This window comes from Rosa chinensis, chromosome 2 (assembly GCF_002994745.2).
Source record: "Rosa chinensis cultivar Old Blush chromosome 2, RchiOBHm-V2, whole genome shotgun sequence".
NCBI classification, from domain to species: Eukaryota; Viridiplantae; Streptophyta; class Magnoliopsida; order Rosales; family Rosaceae; genus Rosa; species Rosa chinensis.
This window is the reverse complement of record NC_037089.1, coordinates 53458635-53483863: the sequence shown is the minus strand read 5'-3', so window position 1 is coordinate 53483863 and position 25229 is coordinate 53458635. Positions and strand designations below refer to the sequence as shown.

At 35.7% G+C, this 25229-nt stretch overlaps 4 protein-coding genes and 1 long non-coding RNA gene across 8 annotated transcripts; 2 read left to right on the top strand and 3 right to left on the bottom strand.

The window, feature by feature from the left end:
* The first annotated feature begins 893 nt into the window (after window positions 1–893).
* Window positions 894–3901, top strand: LOC112184420 (O-fucosyltransferase 13). 3 transcript variants are annotated; one of them, XM_024322677.2, is made up of 6 exons: window positions 900–1148; window positions 1273–1352; window positions 1738–1808; window positions 1926–2014; window positions 2311–2532; window positions 2904–3901. In XM_024322677.2, exons 1-6 carry the CDS (start codon window positions 1021–1023, stop codon window positions 3634–3636), a joined length of 1323 nt encoding a protein of 440 aa, XP_024178445.1. In that variant the 5' UTR covers window positions 900–1020; the 3' UTR covers window positions 3637–3901. The 3 variants fall into 3 exon arrangements, with proteins under 3 accessions (XP_040371526.1, XP_024178445.1, XP_024178446.1); XM_024322678.2 differs by having other exon boundaries at window positions 1087–1148; window positions 1704–1808; XM_040515592.1 differs by lacking the exon at window positions 2311–2532 and having other exon boundaries at window positions 894–1148.
* Window positions 3902–4019: 118 nt separating this feature from the next.
* Window positions 4020–9275, bottom strand: LOC112184419 (putative disease resistance protein At3g14460). 2 transcript variants are annotated; one of them, XM_024322676.2, is made up of 4 exons: window positions 6822–9275; window positions 5252–6710; window positions 4589–4639; window positions 4020–4410 (listed from the first exon to the last, which is right to left on the bottom strand). In XM_024322676.2, exons 1-3 carry the CDS (start codon window positions 8850–8852, stop codon window positions 4626–4628), a joined length of 3504 nt encoding a protein of 1167 aa, XP_024178444.1. In that variant the 5' UTR covers window positions 8853–9275; the 3' UTR covers window positions 4020–4410; window positions 4589–4625. The 2 variants fall into 2 exon arrangements, with proteins under 2 accessions (XP_024178444.1, XP_040371525.1); XM_040515591.1 differs by having other exon boundaries at window positions 5252–9275.
* On the top strand, window positions 8243–11652 carry LOC112190822 (lectin). Its single transcript, XM_024330313.2, has 5 exons — window positions 8243–8694; window positions 8768–8983; window positions 10155–10562; window positions 10768–10883; window positions 11076–11652. Exons 3-5 carry the CDS (start codon window positions 10515–10517, stop codon window positions 11440–11442), a joined length of 531 nt encoding a protein of 176 aa, XP_024186081.1. The 5' UTR covers window positions 8243–8694; window positions 8768–8983; window positions 10155–10514; the 3' UTR covers window positions 11443–11652.
* Window positions 11653–14028: 2376 nt separating this feature from the next.
* On the bottom strand, window positions 14029–20018 carry LOC121048948. Its single transcript, XM_040513467.1, has 9 exons — window positions 19928–20018; window positions 19731–19817; window positions 19547–19648; window positions 19354–19458; window positions 19225–19275; window positions 19110–19136; window positions 16758–17072; window positions 14194–14213; window positions 14029–14064 (listed from the first exon to the last, which is right to left on the bottom strand). The coding sequence occupies exons 1-9, from the start codon at window positions 20016–20018 to the stop codon at window positions 14029–14031; spliced, it is 834 nt and encodes a 277-aa protein (XP_040369401.1).
* Window positions 20019–20155: 137 nt separating this feature from the next.
* Window positions 20156–23782, bottom strand: LOC112190520. The gene is made up of 8 exons (XR_005805279.1): window positions 23468–23782; window positions 23036–23096; window positions 22850–22931; window positions 21988–22050; window positions 21108–21197; window positions 20956–21003; window positions 20297–20383; window positions 20156–20214 (listed from the first exon to the last, which is right to left on the bottom strand). It is a non-coding gene; the product is annotated as an uncharacterized LOC112190520 (long non-coding RNA).
* Window positions 23783–25229: the final 1447 nt, after the last annotated feature.

Here is a 25229-nt window from a genome sequence, read left to right as displayed (position 1 = left end):
CGGGAACCTTTAGTAAAACATACCTCTTAGGATTGCAGAGAGTATTCGATCCTCGTTGTAGAATTGTAGACTAGCTTCAGTCCTAGGAGAACAGACTTGTAGGATTGCAGACAAACTTCAGTCCTAATGTAGGCGGACAAATTTGCAGGATTGCAGCGTGATTTTGATCCTTGTTATAAGATTGCAGATTGCTTTCAATCCTAGTTGTTGAAACTGACAGACCAAAGGCGCGCGAGGCTGCTGCTGGTAGGTTGCGCGCTGGGCAGGCGCTGTGTGCTGCTTGCTTGCTTGCGACATTGGGCTGCAAAGATGTGCTATTGATCCTAAGCTAGGATTGCAACTGGTTTGCAATCCTGGTTGAAGCCGGTGCTAGGTGGATGTGATGTTGCATGGGAATGCGAGTAGCTGCAGAGGCTTGCAGCAGGAGTAGGCGCACGGGCGTGTAGGAGAAGTGCACAACGAATGGAAGCGAACATGAAGAATGATTTTTGGCTTCTAGAAACTAGGGTTAGAGTTCGTGCTGATAACGTGTTTAAGGAAAACTGAAATTGGGAGATAATTGAGTTGTGCTTTCATTGATAATATGAGTCTTTTTATATCTTTATATAGAGGATTACAAGACATAAAATCAGAGTTGTACAATGAAAGTTAATCGTACAATTAATCGGATATCCAGCTATGAATATCTCCGAGAATATCTCTAATTCCTAACCCTATTACAATCAGGTTAAGTAACCTAGAGTTTGGGCTAGACACATATTCTGGATTTACTTGAACATTTTTATTTTTATTTTTCAGAAAATAAACGACTTAAACCGGAACTTTTAACTTATAAAAAAAAAAAAAAAGAACCGGTCTGCAATGGGTCCGGTCCACGTTCCAGATCACCGTCTCTGCCTGCCTCGTATAGTTTAATATCCTGGATCTTAAAGAAACGTCTATACGATCCAACAGGGCGTTTCTTTCTTCTCCGCTCAAATTTGCGAGGCCGCTTAAACAAGATTGAGATCGAGAGATGAAATGGCGGTGATTTCAGTGAAGCCCATGTTCACCGTAGTGGTGGTCACTCTCTCTCTCATCCTTGCCGTCCTCGTCTTCTCCCCCACTTCGCCTTTCTACCAATCCCCCCTCTCTCTTGCTTCACCCCAGTATGGATTTCCAACCTCTTCCCTCTTATTTCTTTAATTTTCAATTAGTTTCAGCAGCGAAGGAATTAGATTCAAAAGTGAGTAAAAGCACAGGCTTCTGATTTGATTGTGTTTATGAATGCAGAAGAAAATTGGATATATGGAGTGTTGGGAGGATCGTAGAGTGGAGACCTTGCAAGTGGTGGCTACAAGGACATCTCACCGGTAATTTCCAACTTACTTTGTTTTCATGCTTTCCTTGTCCATAGGTTTATGTAAAAAATGTGGAGAATGGTTTTGTTGAGTTGAACAATAGGAAATAGAGTATGCAATGCAATATCTATCCGCATGATGCAATTTGAAGGTTATCCCAGAACGATTTTGTGGTTTCCGGAACTACTTAATTTAATTAAATGCGTTTTAAATTTGTTTGTTATGTGAAAATGTGAATGCAAAGCAAGGTTAAAGGGAAAAAGTTGTATTTGTTGTTCATGGGGAATAGAATTAGGACCGAGGTGAGGGGTACTGGAATAATTTTTTATATTCTGAGTCGAACTTAATTGACAATCATTGCAGACACTTGCGTTGGTTTTTTGTTGAAATGCTGCAGCTCTGCCATCAAAGAGTAATGGATTCATTCGAGTGGATTGCTATGGTGGCCTTAATCAGATGAGAAGAGATGTACGTGATTGAAATATCTCTCTGTTCTGCTTCTTCCTTTATTTTTAATTTTATAAAATTGCTTTGTTTTAAGTAGGCACTTTGCTAAGCATGTCAAATGAATTATGTGGAGTGCAGTTGTGCGATGGGGTCGGTATTGCCCGTCTTTTAAATGCAACCCTTGTTCTGCCAAAGTTTGAGGTGGCTGCTTATTGGAATGAATCAAGGTACTAGTTGTTTATATATCGTCTTGCCATTTGATTTCTGGAATCTCACCTTTCGTGATTCTTAAAACCTTGATTAACTAGGGTGTCTCTTTAAACGGTTTGATGCAAAGAAAATTTAGTACATTATCTGTTACACAGAGAGTCTCTTGCTATTCCTGAACTTTCCCTTGATGGATCTGGTTTATATGACCTCATATGGAGACCAATAACTACACCACTCATTTGGACGAATGACAGTTTTTCTTTTTGTGTTCGTTCAAGCAATATCCTTGTGTAACACTTTGTTTTGACTTCAGTGGTTTTGCAGACGTCTTTGATGTTGACTACTTCATTCAACAGTTGAATGGTTTTATCAGAGTTGTCAAAGAGTTACCACACGAGTTTGCATCAAAAGAACCCTTCCGTGTAGATTGCAGCAAACGTAAAGGCCAATTTGATTATATTGAAAATGTTCTTCCGTCTTTATTAGAACATCATTATATATCCATCACACCAGCAATGAGCCAAAGAAGGGATAGGTATTTCATGTACATTGTTTCCTTTTCTTCTTTCTGGTTGTTTTATGGAGGTCAATTATTGTGGCCATAGCTTCATCAACTTAAAAGTCAAATACAAATTATAGGTTAGTTTGTTAACTTAGGAAAGTTAGTTTTTGTTGTTTGATCTGTCATGTGGAGGATGCTTGCAGAGTTGAGATTGGATTTGAAAGTTATTCATTATGTGTTTCTTTTTGTATCAATACTTCTTTCTTTTTCTTTATTTTATATAATTTTTTATGCATCACTCACCGTGTACAAATAAGGCTTTGAACTTCTGATAACAGACTGAGCTTTCTGATCTTACAATAGCAATCTCGTACTTATACCTTTTGGTCTTCTGCATTATATAGGTATCCTCAGTTTGCAAAAGCTGCCCTTTGTCAAGCATGTTACAGTGCATTACGCCTCACGAAAGCCCTGGAGAAGAAGGCTTCCGAGCTTCTTGAAGCCATACCTAAACCTTTTCTGTCACTTCACCTTCGTTTTGAGCCTGATATGGTAGCCTACAGTCAATGTGAATACCCATACCTTTCTCCTGCCTCCATTGAAGCTGTTAAGGCAGCACAAGGTGATAGAAAACCTTGGACTGGGGAGCTTGCCCAAATTTGGAGGAAACGAGGGAAATGTCCTCTTACACCTAATGAGACAGCATTCATACTCCAAGTGCTTTCCATCCCAACCAACACAAACATTTATCTTGCAGCTGGGGATGGCCTGATGGAAATTGAAGGATTAACATCTGTTTACACAAATGTAGTTACCAAGTCTAGCCTACTTAGCGGGGAGGATTTCAAAAGCATGCATGGGAACACCAAAGCTGCTTTGGATTATTATGTGTCTATTAACAGTGATTCATATATAGCAACATATTTTGGAAATATGGATAAGATGGTTGCAGCAATGCGAGCTTATAACGGCTTGTACAAGACTCTTTTCTTAAGCAGAAGAGCTTTTGCAGAGTACACGTCTCAAGGTTTGATAGGGAAGGAATTGATGCAAGCCCTATGGAAGACTCATAGAGATGATTTTGTCATGGGAAGAGGATCTGCTTTGCCTGATTGCTTCTGTGAGTTCAAATTGTGATTTCAGGTGTCAATTTGATACTTTTTGCCCCTTTCTGTTGTATTTTTATTTCAAATGCTTTTGGTGCAACTGCTGGTACTAATTTACCATCCAAGAAGTTCAATTCATCTGTCTTAGCATCTGTCTATACTCCCTAGGAATTTGGTAGGACTTGAATGTTCAATTAAGTACATTGTGTTACTGAGTTATCCCCTCGTGCTGACGTTATACATTTTTTTAACCCTTTCTGTCCGTCTAAGTTAGCAAGTGGGCATTGAAATCATTATATCTGAAACCATTCTGTTTTGCAATCATTTGGTTTTTATATATGTAGTTTAGATCAATTACTATTCTGTATACATAGCTTAGAAGATTGAAATTCAGAAAATCCTCCAAACATAGAATGTAGAAAGGAAACTCATTGTTACACATCAAAGAAAGAGAAACCCCTTCCATCATGTGTAGGAAGGTACTTTATCATTACAGAACTAGGAAAGAAAAATAATTAAAGGCCCCTTTCTGGAGTAGGTAGGAGTGATGCTTATTTGATTTTTTTTTTTTTGTTTTTGTTTTTTTGTTTTTGATGGCTGGAACCCAGTAGGAGGCTAGGCCATCACGCCCTTGCACGCTAAATAAAAATAAAAGACACTTATTATCCTTATAAACAAGATAAATCCCTCATCAAACAAATTAAAGGGAAAAATGGAAGGTAAATGTAAGCAGTTGTTTCCTTCGACCCTTTCAACCTCTTTTTGCTGCCATACATACTCGAGCCCTCCGTCCAGCTTCACTTTCCTGCAAGTCAGTTATAGCCCTTTTAAAAAACCTGTAAGACTCATGGTTGAATGTGATATTACTTGAGGTGAGCAATGCTTTTTTTTTCTTTCCCAAGAATCTGACGAAAAGCCATCCTAAGCCATGGGGCTAATACAAGAACTACGTAATTGAAAATTAACCGAATTACTGTAACAACCTGTCTTGCAATTCCAGAAGCTCGGCAGCACTCCATTTTAAGAACTGTGTCCTGCAAATTCAGACAAGACTCTGTGTGACATCCTCTTAAGAAGATTCAAAATTGCAAAATATTAGAATTGTGGACATGGTACCGGCATCAAATTCCACTTCTTGCTTTTCCTCTTTTTTCTTGGAATGCGATACTTAAAAGTCTTTTAATACTCGGTTAAGTGCTTGTGGAGAAGTTAATGATTTGATAAAGGCTAATATTATATAAATAACAGATGGATTGAAATCCGTGTGATTGAAGTGACTTAAAAGACATTAGACTTGGAAGTGAAATATAGGGAGAGGCTTTAGTGAGGACTCAATGAGGAACTTCAAATTAACGATTGGATGAGTGATCCTAATTTTAGTTGAAACTTTAATTCTACAACACATATGTCATCCAACCGTTGTCCTCATTTTAAAGTCCTCATTAGAGCCTGTGAAATATAAATGCATGGAATCATTTGCAAAACCATGTTGTGTTTTCTGGTGTCGTTTTCTTCTAGCTACTAATCCCAAATAGGCATTCCAAAGAAAGTTAGTTTGCATGCATGGTTTCTCACTACATGGTTTGTTCACGGTATATCATCTATTAAACTACCAACTCGAACAACATAAATAAAATTACCCATACCTCCACAGATCCTAGGAAGATGGTACAAAGCTGCTGAAGTTGGACGTCCGGTCGTTGGTTTTTGGATTTCCAGATCGGGGATGTCCCTGATCTTTGGCAAATCACCATCTTCCTGTCCACATCTTTCTATCAGTAAGGGGCATTGTTTAATAGATAGATGAAGGAGAGCTGTTGACAGGCCATTATCTGGCAAGGACAGGAGTGCAGGGCAATCTTCAATGTAAAGATCATTGAGGGAACCGAGTTTCTGGAGTACATCCGGGGGGCCAAATGACTGGAGCATTGCACATGAGCCAATTCGCAAGTATTGAAGAGACGTTGGTAGCCCTTCAACTGGCAGTGCCACAAGCTTAGGGCAGTTCTGGATGGAGAGTACTTTGAGACAGGTGAAGCGTTCAAACATCCTGTTTTCTTGGCTGGACAGATACTCTAGATCTTCACAGTCACGGATATACAGTGCTTGGAGGCTGGGAAGAGAGGGCCATGTTGGAAGACAGATGAGATTTGTAATATTTGAAATGACCAATGACTGTAAAATGCTGGCGGCAGGTATCCTTGTGACCAGTGTATCTTCATGACATGCATCCAGTGCTAAATGCTGAAGCCGTACTGAATGGTCTTCGTCTGGGAGGTCACTCAAGGACCTACACCCACCTATTTCCAGTTTCTGCGGATAAAGGTCTCTCGGCAATGCATTCAACTCAGGGCAATTGATAATTTTCACATTGATCATTTGTGCACTGAATGAACTTAGGTCTGCAGTAACCCTTTGCCTTTCACCATCATCAGATATTATTGTCACTTCAAGATCTTCTCTGGTCCAGTGCTTTAGTACAGGATTGTCAACAAGTGTTATAAACATCACTGGGCCAAATGGAATAGTTTCCAAAGATTCACACCTTGTGATTTCCAGAACAGTTAACTTAGAGAGACAGCAGGGTAATTTTGTCAGCTTTGGGCAGCCACTTATCTTCAGAATTCTGAGGGGCTGGTACGTCTCCTCTTTCCATTTATCCACCTCTAAGGATTGATAAGTCTCTTCTTGCCATTCCTTCAACTCTAGCATATTGTTGAGAATGACTTCTTTAAGGTGGGGTAACTCACCCAGAGAGAGGATTGTGATCCTTGTGCAATGATTCAACTCAATGTTAACTAAATTCTGGAGCTGTCTGCCTCTCATCCAAATTGGAAATTCAGTGCTCCTGTAGTGACAGATTTGGAGCTCTTTGACCCTTGAGTGAGGTTGTATGTCTTCAAGTACCTGCTTTTCAGTGGCTTCATCTTGCAAATTAAGATCACTGTTGCTCCATTCATATATCACTTTTTCAATCAATTCTTTTTCCTTCAAGTTAGCCTCCTCTGCATTTGTTGCATTTTCTAGCTTTGATATGTGCAGCGTTCCTGTAAGGTACTCCATATTCTTCAATTCTTCAAGTTTGTATCCGGTTTTGCAGCCAACCTGAGATCCATCATTATTGTTATTATTAATAAGACTTTCAGTCAGATGGCAGTGCAAGGTCAAAGGTCCCAAGTTCAGCAAGGCAACAACAAATGTAAAAGAAAAGCTAACCTGAAATTTGTGTAAATTGTGCAGACTGGTTAGACACCCAATGCTTCGTGGAAGCATCGAAGCCTTATACCAGAACATTTCATCTAGCTCCAGATGTCTCAAATTGACAAGAGTTTTGAGGTTTGTGGGCAAATTGAAAAGCCAAGGGCACTGCAGAAGTTTCAACGTCTGCAAATTGTACAGTTTGCATATTGAGTCGGGAAGTGCTGTGATTTCAGTTTTTGATAAATCAAGATAGTGCAAAAGCCTCAGCTTTTCAATAGACTCTGGGAGTGTTTGAATTGTGCTTGAACTCAGGTCTAAGGTGCGCATATACCTCAGTGAATGGAATATTTCATGCTGCACTTTCCCAAAGGCTTTCAAGTGTTGAACAGGCAATATAAGTGTCCGCAGCTTCTTTGACTTTTTGATTATCTCCAAAGTAGGTTGCTCAATTTCTTCTGAAAGCAGTGATACATGGCGAGATTTTTCATTGAAATTCGGTGTCATAATATCTTTCTTATCCTTCACTTGGCAACAGAAGGGACTGGAGATCTCTTGTGCCAAGTCATGGATAACATCATGCATCCTATACTTTGTCTCATCTTCGCGCTCAAAAAAGAACCTGTTTGACAGCTCCTTCAAGTATGTGCTTCCGATGACTTCTGTTCTTTCTCTATTATTAGGCTCAATTAATGCTTCTGCCATCCATAGTTTGACCAATTCATCCTTTTCATAAACATAAGCCTTTGGGAACAAGGAACAGTATGCGAAGCACTGCTTGTGATTTGGTAGCAGATGATCGTAACTCAATCTAAGAGCAGGCAGTACTCTATCATCCCCTACTTCCCATGTTTGACTTGACTTGATATTCTTCCATCGATTTACATCAGTATTCCCACATAGCAGACCTCCCATTTGTTTCACTGCCAGAGGTAAACCTTTGCACTTGCTCACAATTTCTTTTCCATACACTTCCAACTCCTCACGTACACGACCTGTCAAAAGGTGTTCTTTGAATGCTATGTTTTGAAACAACGACCATGATTCAGTATCACCCAAACATTGCAGAAAATAAGCGGATTTTGAATACTTGAGATTTGAAATTTCTGAGATCCTACTAGTCACCAGAACCTTGCTTCCCCTGCCGCCTTGAACTAAGATTTTTTCAAGGGGCTCCAAATCCACATGGTTGTACGTCCATAAATCATCTAGGACAAGTAAAAACCTTTTTTGTGCCAGGATATCCTTAGCATGGGTTTCTAGTTTGTCGACGGAGATAGAGTTGGCATCATGGCCAATTATTTTTTTAGACATTTGAGACATCACTATTTCTCTGAAAATCCTCTTGATGTCAAAATTGTCCGTCACACAAACCCATATTTTAGTTTCGAAAGTCTGATTCATCCTGTCATCGTTATATACAAGCTGAGCAAGAGTTGTTTTCCCCAAACCTCCCATGCCTACAATGGGAATAAAAGAAATGTTTTGCCCGTCACTGGATTCTTCATCCGTTGTCAGCAGTCTTATTATCTTTTCTTTATCTTCTTCCCTGCTAACAACTAAACTGCTTGAAACAGAGCCAGTTTGCTGTGATTGTGAAGGATTTCCAGTTGTAGGCATGGGAGTGTCAGTAATGTTTTTATAGCGTTGTCCATCTTCCAAAATCTTATTTAGTGTCGCTATAATCTTTCTCAACTTACGGGATTGAAGATACTGAAACAGAAAGTTTGAAGTACTAAAGGGAAGATGGATTATTTGTACCTCCTTCTTCATGCTCCATTGGAGATACCTTGTCGCCCAGGAGTAAATTAGATCATCTGCATCATAAGCAGCTACTCGAAGCCTGTTGAACCACTCCATGGAAGAACTCTGCTGAACTGCCTCCAACCTTGTAAGCACAGCTTGAATTTCTGTTAAAGTGTTCTTCAGCGTTTCTATTTCATCCTTGACATGATTGAATGCAGAAACCTCGGTGGTGACAAAAGAGGTCAATTTAGTTAGTGCAAGCCGCACAACAGGAGTTGCGAGGGGAATAACTACTGAAGCCATTTTGCTATTGGCTTTTGAAGTTGAGAACCAAACACAGCAAAATGGAAGAAAAAGAAGATTGAAAGAAAGAAAACATCAATCTAAGGCGTGGACAGAGACTCAGGCTGCTATTCATTCTTAGAATGTAAAAGGTATTGTGTATGCATGACTTGCTTTATACCATATGCAAATGTGTATCTTCTATTTATAGACAAATTTAGAAGTGATTAAATATCAGTCCACCCTTTCCATTTCTTAGGCAGCTCCTTCAAGAATTAATGGATTATTTCTACGCTGATGAAGCCATATTAAGATATCTCTAGTATCTAAAATAGACATGCATAATGCAGTAGATAAATGTTGAATTAGTCAGACTGATTTAGATGACCACCTAATCTCTGGTTTAGTTGTTCTTTCTATTTGATAAATTCTTAAAAATACAGATGAATCAGATCATGCTGTCACCTTATGTGATAAGTTTTGCGAGTATAATAGAACAGAATTGTCATCAAAAAGCGAAATTGAAGTTTCTGATAAAAAATAGCGTAAAACGTAGTTCATTAATTCTTGAAGGAATTTTGAACTAGTAAGGTGTATCGAAAATTTTTGGGGTATGAATAGAATTTCCCAAACATCGAACATCTATGGGTTGGTCAACTACTGTTTCCTTGAGAAGTGGTGTTCTGCTTGGATAATATTTTAGCCTAACCATGGTACCAGATTAAGTTATATATTAAACCATCAAAATCAGCATTGTTTTAATGTTTGAGCAAACTTGTGTATCATAATTTAGTTGATTGATGAGTCTTAACAGAACAAATGATTAGGTGAACCACAACTAACAAGCAACATATGTTTATTCGAGACAATTAATACACTATATTTATCTTACTTAGAAATTGTCAGCCGATGCCTTCCTGAGAGAGAGAGAGAGAGAGAGAGAGAGAGGACTGTAATTAGACTTTGGAGTTTGCCAATTTATAGATTTATGATCTCTATATTTAGTATGTTATTCTACTTTTGACTTGTCCTTCCATGCTTTTGATTAGTACTTGGTGCGCAAGCGCCAACTAAGACAAGTAGTACAATGTTGATTCTTTAATGATAAATCAACTCAAACAGTAAATGTTCAAGACGGTCATGAGATGTAAAGATGGTCATGAATCCCTCTGGATGTTGGTCCACTAACAATTTGAAACTACAACTTGGGTGTAAATTAAGCTTTCAAATTTTTTTTGAGAGACGATGCATCTTTAGTAGTTGAGATTGCAACATATATGATTAATTAGTTGCTTGACAAGGTCTTAATTTGGTTGAGCTTAGTTTGGGATAGGTCAGCAACGTGGATGTCAACTTGTTTGGTAGACCAAGTTGATGAAAATTAAATCAAGACAATTTGGCTAACAGAGCAGCTCAAGTGAGGTCAGAAGCCTCCTTAGTTATGCCTGTACAAAAATGTCAAATCTCAAAGGTATCCTGTTATAGTGTCATGAAATAACCCGAGCACCACACCAAGTCACCAACAACATATACTACTCAAACTGCATATATCAAGTATCAAGATATGAGGAGGGTGCTAGTTTAGTTGTTCGTTCCAAACTGGGAGGTTTTGATATTTCTAAAGAAGCCGAACAGGCGAAGAGGTTCTTTGCTCTTGCACTGTGGTGAAAGTATAATTTAATCATGGCGGCAGATTCTACAAATGGCGAGTTTCGGGAATTCAAGAAAATGGTTAGTCTAAAGACTCTGAATTCGAATTTGTTTCTTTTTCTGAGTGCCAGGAAGTTCTGCTTAATCTAAGCACATTAATGCATCACCTTTAATGGGTTTTCTGCATCTTATGAAAGGAAGACTACACACTTGGATATAATATCTTTGACAATTGCACCCTGTTGATCTCATGAGTTTTGTTGCTTTCCAATTTTTGTGCATGCAGAAAATATGGTCTGAGAAGAAATCTAGCTACAAATGCATTATGTTATATCCAAGGTGGTTCGATGTCACTTGGGGTTTTCCTCCACACTGGCTATGGAATTGTTACGAAGAAACAAGGTACAACAAAATTCTACAGGCACAATGTCATCCTTGTCTTTCATGCATCATTTCCTCATAGAATTTTCAAGTACAGTTTTAAGCTGGAGAGAGTAGAATGCATGATAATATATAATCTTGGGCCTTTCGACCCATTTCCAATTGGTTTTGGATTGGCGCTGCTCTAATTCTAACACTATCTTTTATTAGCAGTGATGAGAACATTGAGGTAGCCAAACTAATGAGCGTATGCTGGTTAAATGTTAGAGGACAATTTAAGATGTCAGAACTCTCATCAGGAGTTGTTTATGAAATTGCATACATAGTTAAATTAACAAAGGAAGGATTTGGGTGGGAATTCCCTGTTACACTCAAACTCAAAGTGCCAGAGGGAAGAGAGCAAAAGCGTCAATACAGTCTACTTGAGAAGCCCATTGGAGAGTGGATAGAACTTATTGGTGGCAGTTTCCAGGCCAAGGAAGGGGAAACTAGAGAAGTGTCGTTTGATATTATTGAACACGGTGGACACTGGAAAAGTGGGCTTATCCTCAAAGGTATCATCATCAGGCCAAAACATTAATTAGATCATGAACAGATCAGACTATCAGATCCCAATTCTTGGAGTAACGTTGTTGTACATTATTGTCCTTGCGTGCTTCTTCTCTTGGATTTCCTGACCTAGCTAGAAGCTAGACAGGGATTTTCTATAAACTGCTCAATGTTCCGTTTCTTCAATGGTCAATGGAGTGGTATGCCTTTGTTGTACATGAAATTGTAAAATTACTGTTTCTTTTCATTTATTCTCTTTCTGATGCATCATAAATTTCCAAAGTCTTTTATTTTTATTGGAAATGGAGTATGCTTCATTATTCATGAGCCACTCAGGCCAAAGTCCGAGCTGCTTTGTTCCCTCCACAAAGTGGAGCATTAGTACCAAACATGTCAAGATCATGGCAAGATCTCACACAAAGCAATAGGCTTACTGGCATTATGAACTGCCGCATTATAGCCAGCGTGAATTCGAGTTGTACAAATGTCTATGACAAACGGAAAGGTACAAAATTTCAGGGGCGGAGCTAAGAGACGGCCTGCAGTTGCCCTGGCACCCTCTCTGATTTCTACCGCACGGTATAATTATGGGTATGGTTATTGGGTTACCATCCCACCCGCCCTCCCTTCTCGAGTAAAAATAATAAAATACAAAATTGTTAAAAGAAAAACATATTATGTGCTTTCGTCAAAGTAACTGACGAAGAGAAAATCAATGAATCAGTGATTACCAATCAATCAGCATAAAAGATAGAACAATCAGTATTTAACTAGAATAGGTGCCCGCGCGTTGCTGCGGGTGTTCAAACAAAATCTGCAAGTTTCGCCTGCTAGAGACTTATGTTTGGAATTAACATTACCATTAATATAAATGTTGTTGACATAGCTAGTCAAAAATATATTGTTCTACACTCGTTTCCCCTGGTTCTGTTAAGCTAAACCCCATGCGTTACAGCCGACCGCGTATAACACACCGCCCGAGCTACAGAAAGAAAATAATGAGCAGACAATGTCACTGGCAGACCACTTCATCTTTTTGCTTGTCTCGCAGATCACTTCCATCTTTTTGGTTGTCATTCATCCGCTGCTGAAAACAATTGCCTACAGATTTGGAAGAAGAAAAACGTGGTGATGAACAGATTTGTAATGCAAAGCTTAGCAACAAACCACTGATAACTGAAGCTAAAAATAGAGCCAAGCAAAGCAACTACCAAGAAAACAAACATAGCAAAATTATCAAAACAAAACTGCTAACTCCCTTTTAATCAGTATAGAAGGCTAATCAATTTAAAACTGATTTTCTTCTTGCAATGATATAAATAACTGCATTATATTTCCAAGAGAAAAGAGCAAAACCAACATGCAAACATGTCAAGCTACTGAGTCTATAAGAACAGGGCATCACAAAAATAGATGCTTCAACCACCAAACCGAAGTGACTATCTCTTAAATTGGAATTTCATCTCTGCCAATTTACTTAATTGCAAACCCTAATAGGAACAATTTACAATCACAATAGACAAAATTGAGAGAGGAGAATTAAGGAACCTTGAACGTAGAAGCAATCTATGTCTCCATGCATGAACAATAACTCCGGAATTGGATGTTTTAGGGCACACCTCAAACACCAGAAACAGCAGCTCTCCTGCCTGTCTCAACACACCTCCACCTCAAGGTTGAGCCAATAACCCAGAAACCCCTGCATCACTAAAACCCCAAATCAAAATTCTTTCAACTCATCATAAAAACCCACTCTTTCAACCCCAATCAAATTTGACGAACTGTAAATCCAAAGGACACACACGCAATCATGACATGCAACATCAGAACTGAAATTACCCGCAACGGATTGCGCAATCCTCAGCAAACAGCGTAACAGGGAAAATGGAATCAGACTCGTACATGCTAACAAACAGCACCACTTCCTTCACTATCTACCTCTCGGTGGAATCAAGTAGCATAGACACGATAGCACTGAGCAGCACCCCAGGTGTCAAAGCAAGAAAAAACACACACTCCCAGCTGTCCAAGAAAAGGGAATTCATTCACTCTCTCTCTCTACCTCTACCTCTCTGTGAAGCGAAGAAGAAAGACACGGGAGATCAAAAAGTTGTCCAAAAAGTTGCTGCCTCCATTTCTATTTACACAAAAAGTGACATGACATTTCAGTCCATTTTAGGACAGAAAACTTGCTGCACAATTTCAACTAATACTTCATATGCTCACTTATAACATTTTAACCAAACTGCACATTCATAACGAAAAAACATATATATATATATATATATATATATATATACAAAGGGAAAGTAACTAATTGCATATTGGAAAACTGAAGACAAAAGTAGAAAATCAGTAACACAAACCAAAAGAGTAGGCACAAATCTTGCTAAAAAAGGTAGCAGCAAATAAAAACATGTATATATATGTTTTAAAAAATATTGAAAGAAACCTGTGTATATGTATTAAACAGGATTGTAGTTCAATAGTCCATACATGCAGACTGGCTTTAGAAAAGTCCAATTTAAATCTCTTGATTCGAGCAAGCAGACATCGAATGATCTAAAGATTAACATAAAATGTCTGAAGTTAATTTCATGCAGAAAACAAAGCAGATTCATGCAGCAGTTAAAAAGTGATCATAAAGACTGAACTGAAAAAAAACAAACAAAAAGATCAAACTCAAAAAACAAATTGTATCGAAAGAACTCAAATAAATACAGTAGCCAAAACACAGATTTTACAGCAACAAACAATAAATTATCAATTTCAGTTAACAAACATGAGTAACAGCCATTTCACCTATTCAAAGAATAAATCTATCCCAATATAAACTACAGAAACCTCTATGTGCATTCGCAAAGCTCACATCTTTACCATTCACAGGTTCACCAAATTAGAGTAGGAAACAAATCAAACCCAACAAACTTACAAACACAGATTAAACAAATCAAAACGAACCTGCTACAATAGATTACTTCCTGTAGTGTAAATAGATTAGGTGATGATTAAATACATAATATATATGAATGCTGAATGGTATATGAAAAGAAGAAATTTCTTCTCTTCTTGCATTGGTCCTAACTATTGTGTTTGTATTTTTGTCACCTTAGCGCGTTTTATAGCCAGGCCAAACAGCAAACGGCAATTAAGCAAAGAATGGAGGGCAAAGCAGTAATTTCACAATGTCGGCTCGGCTTGAGCCGGCACTATTACTAAGCCGATGAACAGTTAACTGAGAATTAGTATATAGTAAATTACAATCATTAACCACATACCTATAGAGACCTCAGTTGTCTCACCTCATCTATCTTCGTGTCTCCTCCCTTTAAATCATTACCATTAGCAAACTATAAATTCTGATAACATGAGTGCAAGATTGTAATTGTAAAGAGCATATCTCCAAATATTGTTTTTGTTAAATATCAATTGCAGTGTGGTTATATTTGCATGTAGTGTAAAATATATTCTCATTCATAGATTTAGTAAAACATCTTTGTAAACTATATTTTAGTGTATTTATTTGGTATATTATCGCTATTATTTATCAGAATTTTCAAACCATTTTTTGATGTAACTCTTGAAAGTGCAACGTACAATTGTCCATGAGTAAAAACAGGTTCAGGTAAATATATACCAACTTGATTTAGCGATTGACCTTGACTTTTATTAATTGTCATAGCGTAACATGGTCTAATTGGAAATTGCCGTCTTTTAAAAATGAATGGCCATTTGTTTTCAGTTGCTGTAAGAACAATTCTAGGTATAAAAATTTTTTGATCTATATTCATTCCTGTCAATATTTTTGCTTCTATTAATCGATCAAATAATGCTGTTATGATTAATCTTGTACCATTACACAATCCAGATCGCTGGTTTAAATTTCGTAACAACATAATAGGCATTCCAACTTTTAAAGTTAATTTATGTGATGGTAATCCAGTAAACTCAAGTTTATTTAGAAATTCTGTAGGATATAAAAGATCAATGTTTTCATCGCTATTGTTGTCGTGAACAATAGTGTCTGAACTTAGATAAGTTGTTACATTACCTGGTAATAAATTTATAGCATAATCATTTATATCTCTTACTGTAGAATTTCGTGGCGTAATTATTGCACGTTCTTTTAAATAATCAAATTTATTGTAATCAACATGAAAATTTGAATAAGTTGCGAGAAAAATGGCCTCTATCGGATCCATATATGTGCTAATAAGTATATCACTTGGAATTTCAACCCAAGATGTATCTGTGTCATTTTCATAGTCAATTGAATGTATTTTACCTTCTCCGATTGATAATAGCCAATTTGCAAAAGTTGAAATATTTTTTCTATCTTCATCACTCAGATTTTTTTTTGATAATCTCATATTTTCTCTTAAATGAAATATTTTAAATGATTGCCAGAGATATGAGTAATTTAATGATGCTTCAATTATTTGTTCTTTAGTTCCTCCTGCAATAACTGGTAAAATTTGTCTAAAATCTCCACCTAATAAAATTGGTTTACCACCAAATGGTTTATCTTTTTGTATATTATTTGGATATGATAAAATATCACGTAAAGATTTATCCAATGATTCAAAACAATGTTTATGACACATTGGAGCTTCATCCCAAATAATTAATTCCGTCTTATCAATTAATTTTGCAAGATGAGTACCTTTTTTTATCGGACATATTGATAAATTATTTATCGTAAGAGGTATTTTAAATCTAGAATGAGCAGTTCTACCATTTGGAAGTAATATTGAAGCAATTCCAGATGAAGCAACAGCTAAAACAATTTTTCCTTCAGATCGGAATTTACTTATAATTGTATGCCATAAAAAAGTTTTACCAGTTCCACCATGACCATGAACAAAAAAGGTATTACATGTTTTTTTTCAATTTCTTGAATGACTTCATGGTAAACTATTTTTTGACATGTATTTAGTTGAGCAACTAAATTTGCATGTTGATGCTTTAATTCAGAACAATTATAATCTAATTCTTCTCTTAATAATCTATTGTTTAATTCCAACATTTTATTTGTATCAGGCATTGGCAATTGATGATCCTTTAATGAACTCGATGACATATTAAATAGTTGTTCTAGTTCAAACAATAATGTATTTTTTAATTCTGATTCAGATAAAGTTAGATTTGGATTTTGAATTTCAGCTCTAGCTTTATACAAAATATCGTCACACATGTTTGACCAGAATGAGTCAAATAATATTTGAGGATTTGCAACGTCACAAAATAAAATAATTGTAACAAAAAGTTGACGCATTTCAGAAGCTGTTGCAACGTATGAAGAATTTGTTAATGCTTCAATCCATTCGTTATCATCTCCTAGTAAACCTAAAGCTTGACATGCTTCTTGATAGGAAGGATATATAATTCCATTAATAGTTTTTATTGAATTGAAATCATGACAACCTTTTTGTATATTTAATAACATTCTCATAAAATATAATTCGCCTGCTGTAGGAGGCACGTTTGTTATTCGTCCAATCATTTCGTATCGTTTTCTTGGTGCCCAATATTTTTTGTCATCATGCCAAACAAATTTAGTTGGAAACTCTGTATAAGTTAATCCACGTGCTTCTGGATAAGTTTTATTTGCCTGAAACCATGCAGTCAACATAGTGTCTTCTGTACTTTTACGTCTTATCACCGATTCAAGAGATTCAGACTCATCAAAAATAATATTTTGTTGCAAAGGTAGATGTATTTTTAAACGTTGTACAGCAGGATATCTAGAATGAATTAGATATTCAAACAATCTCCAAATAGATTCATGAGGAGTTAAATAACGACAATTAAGATAAGTTTGAATTTCATCATTTAAATTTTCTTGTAGCAAAATTCGAGCTCGGTCTGGCCCTTTATTAATATATTTAAATAAATATTTAATCAACATAGATTGAGAGCATGATTCAACATTAATATGAGCGTTGTATCTTAATAATAAATTTGAATTATAGGGCACGACAAAATTGTTACCAATATGGACACCATTTTTTTTGACAAATTTTGTATGATCATTAGTGCGTTTATATGTTGGCGGTGAATTAGCTTCGAATATTGTTTTTGCATTATATGGTTTTGGAAAAAATTTAGAGCATTTTCCATTTTTCATGCAAGGAGATTTTGGATTGATCTGTCCGCAAGGTCCATGAATCATAAATTCGCTAACAATTTTAAAAAGCTCTGGATTAATATTTTTATCTGGTAATTCAGCTGAAATAATAGAATCAATATCTGTGGCTGTGTAACATTTGCAATCTTTTTTCAACCAAAACAACATGTGAGCATGAGGAAGTCCTCTTTTTTGAAATTCTATTGTGCAAACATCAGCATCAATTTGTCCAAAAGGTTCACCAGATTTAATATAAGCAATCATATTTTGTAATTTGATGTTAAATATTCTTGAAATTATGTCAGGCCTGTCTTCAACTTTACATTTGGAATTATTTTTGAAGTATCTATCTATTTCTGGCCACTTAACGTTGCAAGTAAAAGTTATAAATAAATCAGGATTACCATATTGTCTGCAAATTGCCATAGCATCTTGATAATTATTAATCATATTTCTAGGGCTTCCAGTATGAGAACTTGGTAAAATAACTTTTTGTCCTAAGTCATGACCTTTATTAATTCCAGATGAAGATGCAGTGTAAATTTGTTCATAAATTTCACTTCGGAGATTTTTTTGATTTTTCCTTACCCAATCTAAACGATCTTCCTCAACAGTTGCGTAAGCATCAACTAAAAATTGTTGAAATAATCGGCCACCTTGTAATAAAGTATTTTCTATGTTACGTCTATCTTGAATTTGATATGTGATATAACTGCGCATTGATATTCTCTCTCTTTTTTGTTGAGAATTTGCAGAAGTTTTTTGCATTAGTAAATTAGATTTATACCCATCTTCACCATATGGAAAAAGAATTGGATATTGCAGTGACATATACTTTGGATGTATTTTAGAAATTCGTTGTAAATGTCTATCATTTGATTCAACAATTATATCTCTATTTGAATTATATTGTCCAATATCGCCAACAATTAGACCGCTGATTTCATCAGATGTCGGTCTTTCATATTGTTTGCTATCAGTTGGTAAGCATTCAAGTACGCTCATATTAAATAAAGGTAAAGAATGATTTTCAAATTTATCTCTTATTGTTCGAAATTGTTTTGTTAATTCATTAATTTCGTCAAACATTTTAATAAGCCCTTCAACAATATATGGTTTGATGTTTTGATTAGCGTGAGTAGGATCAATAGCACTAATACGATTTGAAATCTCATTTTTTGTATCATATATATATAATTGAGCATATTTAAGAGATTCACCGTCAGAAGGTAATATAGAACCCATTAAATGATGGACTTGACCACTGATTTTGAAAACATAAGGACCTGATCCAGTATTTATTCGATGATCAATCGTTGCTCCCATAGATGTAAAAGAAAACATTGAATTATAAACTCTGATGTTTTCTCTAAAAAGTTTACTTTCTGAACCATTATTTGGATCCAATAGTATTCTAAGAAAATCGGGAGTTGGTTTTGGTTCTGGAAGTTTGATTTGTCCTTTTTTGCAACAATTTGTGTAGATAGGTGATATTCTTGTAGATGTTTGTTTAATAGCTTCATCAAATCAAAAACATGCACCGCAATAATCACATGTGTAAACATTGTCACCTGAATCTTCATATGCAATAGCGGATCCTGCGAACACAATTTTACTTTTTGTCAAATAATATACAATTACTAAATATTTTTTTAACAATGGTTCATAGAATTTGAAAATACTAACCTTGTCTACTTCTTTGATATGATGCTTGACCGTATGAATGTTGATATTCATCTGTATATAATGTGAAAAAAAATAGTTATAATATTTGTTGAAACAATAGTTACATAATCACTATGGATATAGATATACCTGTGATCTGAACAACCTCTTGTTGATCACGATCTTCCATTATGTCAACATTTTGATTGCCCATTTCCCCAAGCTGATTCTCTCTTGTCATTATTGGTTGAGATACTATAAATATAATGTAAAGAATGTTTGTTAGTTCTTTTGTTCTGTAAATACAAATAATATATATATATATATATATATATATACTGACCTTGTTTTCTTCTTTTTGATATCCTTGATTGGGCTTGATGATCGATTTCTTCATTATTGATCTGCACAATCTCTTCTTCTTCCACCGGGTCTTGTTGAGATACTATAAATAGAAATTTAACAACATTATTCGTTTTAAATTTATAAATGCAAATGATATCTTAAACTTGATAATTGATGTTCACCTTGCTTCCATCTTCCTGACTTAATGTAATGATCCCTCTGTTGCAAGGGTCTTTTTCCTTTTGTTGTTCCAGTATTCGGCAGCATAACTGTATTTTAAAATTTATAACTGTATCGTTTTAGATATAAATGCAAAACTCGAAATCAAAATAAAATCAAAACAAACTGAGTTACATAATCACTATGAATATAGATATACCTGTGATCTGAACAACCTCTTGTTGATCACGATCTTCCATTATGTCAACATTCTGATTGTTCATTTCCCCAAGCTGATTCTCTCTTGTCATTATTGGTTGAGATACTATAAATATAATGTAAAGAATGTTTGTTAGTTCTTTTGTTCTGTAAATACAAATAATATATATATATATATATACCGACCTTGTTTTCTTCTTTTTGATATCCTTGATTTGGCTTGATGATCGATTTCTTCATTGTTGATCTGCACAATCTCTTCTTCTTCCACTGGGTCTTGTTGAGATACTATAAATAGAAATTTAACAACATTATTCGTTTTAAATTTATAAATGCAAATGATATCTTAAACTTGATAATCGATGTTCACCTTGCTTCCATCTTCCTGACTTAATGTAATGATCCCTCTGTTGCAAGGATCTTTTTCCTTTGGTTGTTCCAGTATTCGGCAGCATAACTGTATTTTAAAAGTATCATTTATTAGATATAAATGCAAAACTCGAAATCAAAATAAAATCAAAACAAACTGGATTGAAAAAAATAATAATAATAAGAAACGTTAACCACACATGTAAAACAAAGGTTTGAAAGTGTCAAACAAAGTACATAAACTCTAGTGTTCCATCATGGTTCATTCATTATTATACTATTACAGCTTCAACTATATTTGCAGTTTATTATCATGAGTACAAACATATGACAGAATATATAGATAAAGCAAATATCAATATTGATTTCTATAATTACCACCTATCTTCTAGAGTGAGTGTTAACTCAGGAATACACAACCTCTTTACAAAGCGAAATCAAGAAGTTTAACAATCTCTTTAAATCAGATAATGCATGACCAAAAAAAAAAAAGACAAAAAACAAAAGCAAGAATTCAGATAGAGCCAGCAGGTTTGCAAAAATATAATTACAAACCAAATACAATCAGTTCTCATCAAACAAACAAAAAATTAAAAAAAAAAACAAAATACAATCAGTAAGCTGTACAGCTGTAACGCATAGCCTCAAAAATTTGTTTACCTGGATCAATAACAGTTAACGAATCTGACTGCAAACTATTCCCCAAATCTACAAAATAAAATGACAACAGTTAAAAAAATTTGATATTACATTAGTTGTACATATTATAAAGGGAATACAGAAATAGTCTAACAGTACTTTATACTTCATACCTGAATAACAATACAAAACCAAAATAATATTGAAGAGCAGACAAAGGAACAGCAGCAGAAAAATGTTGGCAAAAGTTTTTTGCATAGAATCTGCAAGAACGAAACAATTTTGAATTATTGAATGTAAAGAAAAGAAAACAAAATATATACAGACAACCAAAAAGCATTTTTGGATGTAGAAAACAAAAAACAAAAAAACAATTTTTTCACACAAAACATGGAACTATCTAAACAAATTGTTAATTAGATCAAACTTCTTTAGATATTATTCTTGTTTTATTTCCAATTCATAATTAAACTGTAAAATTACTTCATCATTAAACTGTAAAATGCAATAAAATGTATCTAAGCGGTTCCATTAGCAAACTAAGACTATTATGTGTAGCAAACTGAGACTATTATGTGACACCGTGAAGCCATGATCAATTCATATGAATAATTAAACAGCAAATGATGATCTGAAATGGCTGTTTCTCTTTTTACAGACCTTACAAAAACATTTGTTTTCCTCATTTCCAGTGATAAAGGAGTCGCTCACTTGAAAAAAGAAAAAGAAAAAAAAAATTCTATAGTATTTTAGTCAGCTCTTTGCAAAATATGAAAAACATGATACCAATTTCCTATTCTGTTTATTCATTTGAGGAGCCTAACAAACAGTAATACACACTGCTTGCCAAAATCCATTCATTAATTATTGACTAACAGATTCACAGACCACACAAATTTTCATACTCTAGATTACTGTTGTTCAAGAATATCAAAAGCCACAACTCATAGCTAGGTGTAATTCAAAAAACAAAAGCTTCAATCCTTTCAATAACGAAAAACTATAAACAGCTATAGTAAATCAATAACATCCAACAAAAGAAAAAACTCAGACCTTAAACACTGATCTTCTAAGAAATGAATCACTTCAAACAGGAACAGTAGTAGTAAGCGAAACCTGCAAGCAAAATCAATGACAGCCCAACATCAAGAACAGTGTAACCAAAGACTTACTCTTTATGATCAAGTACTCAATTTTGAAGAAGGCAAGTACAACATGTTCATGGGATTAGAATATGAATGAAAAGAAGTTTCTTGGGTACTTCACCTCTGAAGATAGAATGCTGATATATAAATAGTTCAAAGAGAAACAAAAGCATTTTAAATGAACATGGGTATATATCATGAAAAGAACATGGGTTGGGAGGATATACCAGTATAGATGTATGAATGCTCCAACTTGGGATACAAATTTATATAAGATGATGATACAAAGATGCCTTTAAACGAATTGTTAAGGTTATACGAATAGCAATTTCAAGCAGAGACATGAGAATACCAAAACAATGCAAACAATTCATGTTATATTTTTTCTTTATAAGCTACAAAACCCAATTAAAGGCCTGAAACCAGTATATACAGATCTGCATGGTAAGTCTATATATGTGATGAAACCCAATTAAAGGTCTCCACCGACACCAAAAATCAGAGCTTTGCAATTTAGATTTTACGTTTATAAATTATACTGCAAGACAAATATCTATGAGCAAAACCAGCTTAGCTTTTCACCAAACTTACATATCACCCATAATGAATCAGATCAGAGCAACAGTTCTCATGTTAATCAAAAGAAAATGCTGTCAAGAAATTTGAATCAAACTAATCATTCTCTCCAATGCAATGAATCAAAGTTAAGACATAGCCTTTATTTGCAGTTAAATTCCATAGTGAATCCACAGTAAAAATCAAAACCGTACCTTGCAACCTTTCCAATCAATCACCAGATTCCCAAAGCCGAAGATAAACCAAATCCCTAAAACGTCAAGACCGATATAAAACCTATACAAAACAGCACAATCTAATTAAATCTCGTTTAAGAAACTCAATATCCAACCACCTATGCTATGAAATTATCTACAAAATTTCAAAAAAAAAACACTCACCTGGAATACAGACGATCTCACAAATAAATCACTTCGAAGAAACAGTAGGAGCAAGCAAAACCTGCAAGCAATCAATCACAACCCAATATCAACAAAAGCATATTCAATACATCTGCTAATTCTGACAGCACAAAATAATTGAAAAAATATATATATAACTCAGAAAATTTCACACAAAATCACATATATAAATACACAAAAAATCAAAAATCAAAACACTCACTCGAAACCACAATATTAGACAACTGAAAAAAAAAAAATCCAAATCAAACACGTACATCTTCTTCTATTGAAAGCTTCCTCAACCCAAACCTTCCCCAGAAAAAAGGACCAAAATCGTGAATATCTCCTCTTCTTTTTCCTACCCCAACGATCTATGATCAAATCCCAAATTTTCTATCAAATCTAGTACATAAACACTGAAAACCAAACCTTTTGTACTTGTTATCAGCCCAACCGTAGTATCTGGCAGCTTGAGGGATGTAGTTGAAACTGTGAAACAATCAAGATCGATCTGCGTTCGATAACTTTGTTCAATAGAAGCTTCCCGAACAATTGACGATATCGATAAGGGAGAGCTGACAGTGGGATTCACGGCGGAGATCCAAATTGAGAGAGCAATCTTCGTTATATGGTTAAACGGCTGTAGAAGAAACCTGTTCGTCGACTATATTGATATGGGAGAGCTGAGAGTGAGATTCACGGCGGAGATCCAAATTGAGAGAGCAATCTTGGTTATATGGTTACACGGCTGTAGAACAACGAAGAAACTAATGGAAGCGTCTGGTAGGTCAATGGCAGAGTCGTTAAAAAAATAAGAATGAGGGCAAAACCGTAATTTCTCATGTGAACAGTGATGAACAGTGCTTAGAAACAGTGATGAACAGTGCTTAGGAACAGTGTAGGACGCTTAGTATATAGTAAATATCATAATTGTAATCAATTTTTCCGTTGTAATTTCTTCCCTATATAAAGGGACTATGAAATGAAATGAGCATACCATTCCAATCTCCATTTACTTTTACACGTTATCAGCACGCTCAGAGCCAATAGCCAATTTTTAGTTAAAAACACCCAAACCCTAGAAGAGAAAAAAAACTCTCTTCCATTTTTTTTCTGCCGCAATCCCAAAAAAAATAATAAAAAAATAAAAAAAAATCTTGCCTAGATCGCCCCCCCCCTCCTTCAGCATTGCCGTTTGCAAGCTGCCACACTCGAGTAGCCCCAGCATCCTTCACCTGCTGAGCAGCCCCAGCCCAGCAGCGTAGCACCCTTCACCGCCCGAGCAGCCCCAGTGCGCCTTGCAGCCTCCTACAACCGGCCAGCCCAGCCAATTGCTCTCGGCACCCGACGATTCAGTCACGACCCTCCGACTGCCGGCCACAGTCAGCCACGAAGCTCCTGCGCACCTGCTGCCTTTCCAGATCGTTCTGCCGGACACCAGCCCACCGCCTCCACCCCCCGCGCGCATCACCGATCCCTGCAGCGCATCCGCGATCTGAAGCCCAGTACCATCCCCGGCGGCCCAAGTAGAGCTCACTGCAGACAGCCCTGCCCAGCAGCCCACTGGCCCGAGCCACCAGACTAGTCCGCTCCTAAACAAGAAGGAAGGAAAGCCGGAGGAGGAAGAAGAAGGAAAAAAAAAAAAAAGAGGCAACTCGGGCTGAAGTAAGGACCAGGCCCAGACCGAAAAAAAAAAAAAAAAACAAAAACAAAACAGGCCTTGCTGCCTAGAAAAACAGAGAAAAAGAAAAAAAAAAAACAAGGCCCACAAAAAGAGAGGAAGCGGCTCAGTTTTTTTCTCAAGCATACAAACATCGCACGCCTGCATCAACACGAGCGTGCCTTAGGATTATTTTTCTCGAAACCACGTATGTTCTCTTTTATTTTCATACTATGGTATATTTAATTATTTATAATTAGATTTTTATTTTATTTTATTTTTGAGCATGCTACTTTATTGCTTGTTATATATGTGATATATATTCGTGGAATATAAAGCATGTGAAATTTATTTATTTTTACGCATGTTTTATACCTTATTGTTTATACCTTTATTATATTTTGTTATTAAGCATGTTTAATTAGATAATTTTGATCATTTTTATGTTTTATATAATTACCTTTAAGCATGATTTATCCTTATATAAATTATTCCTAAAGCATGCCTTTATATTATGCTCTCATTTGTATT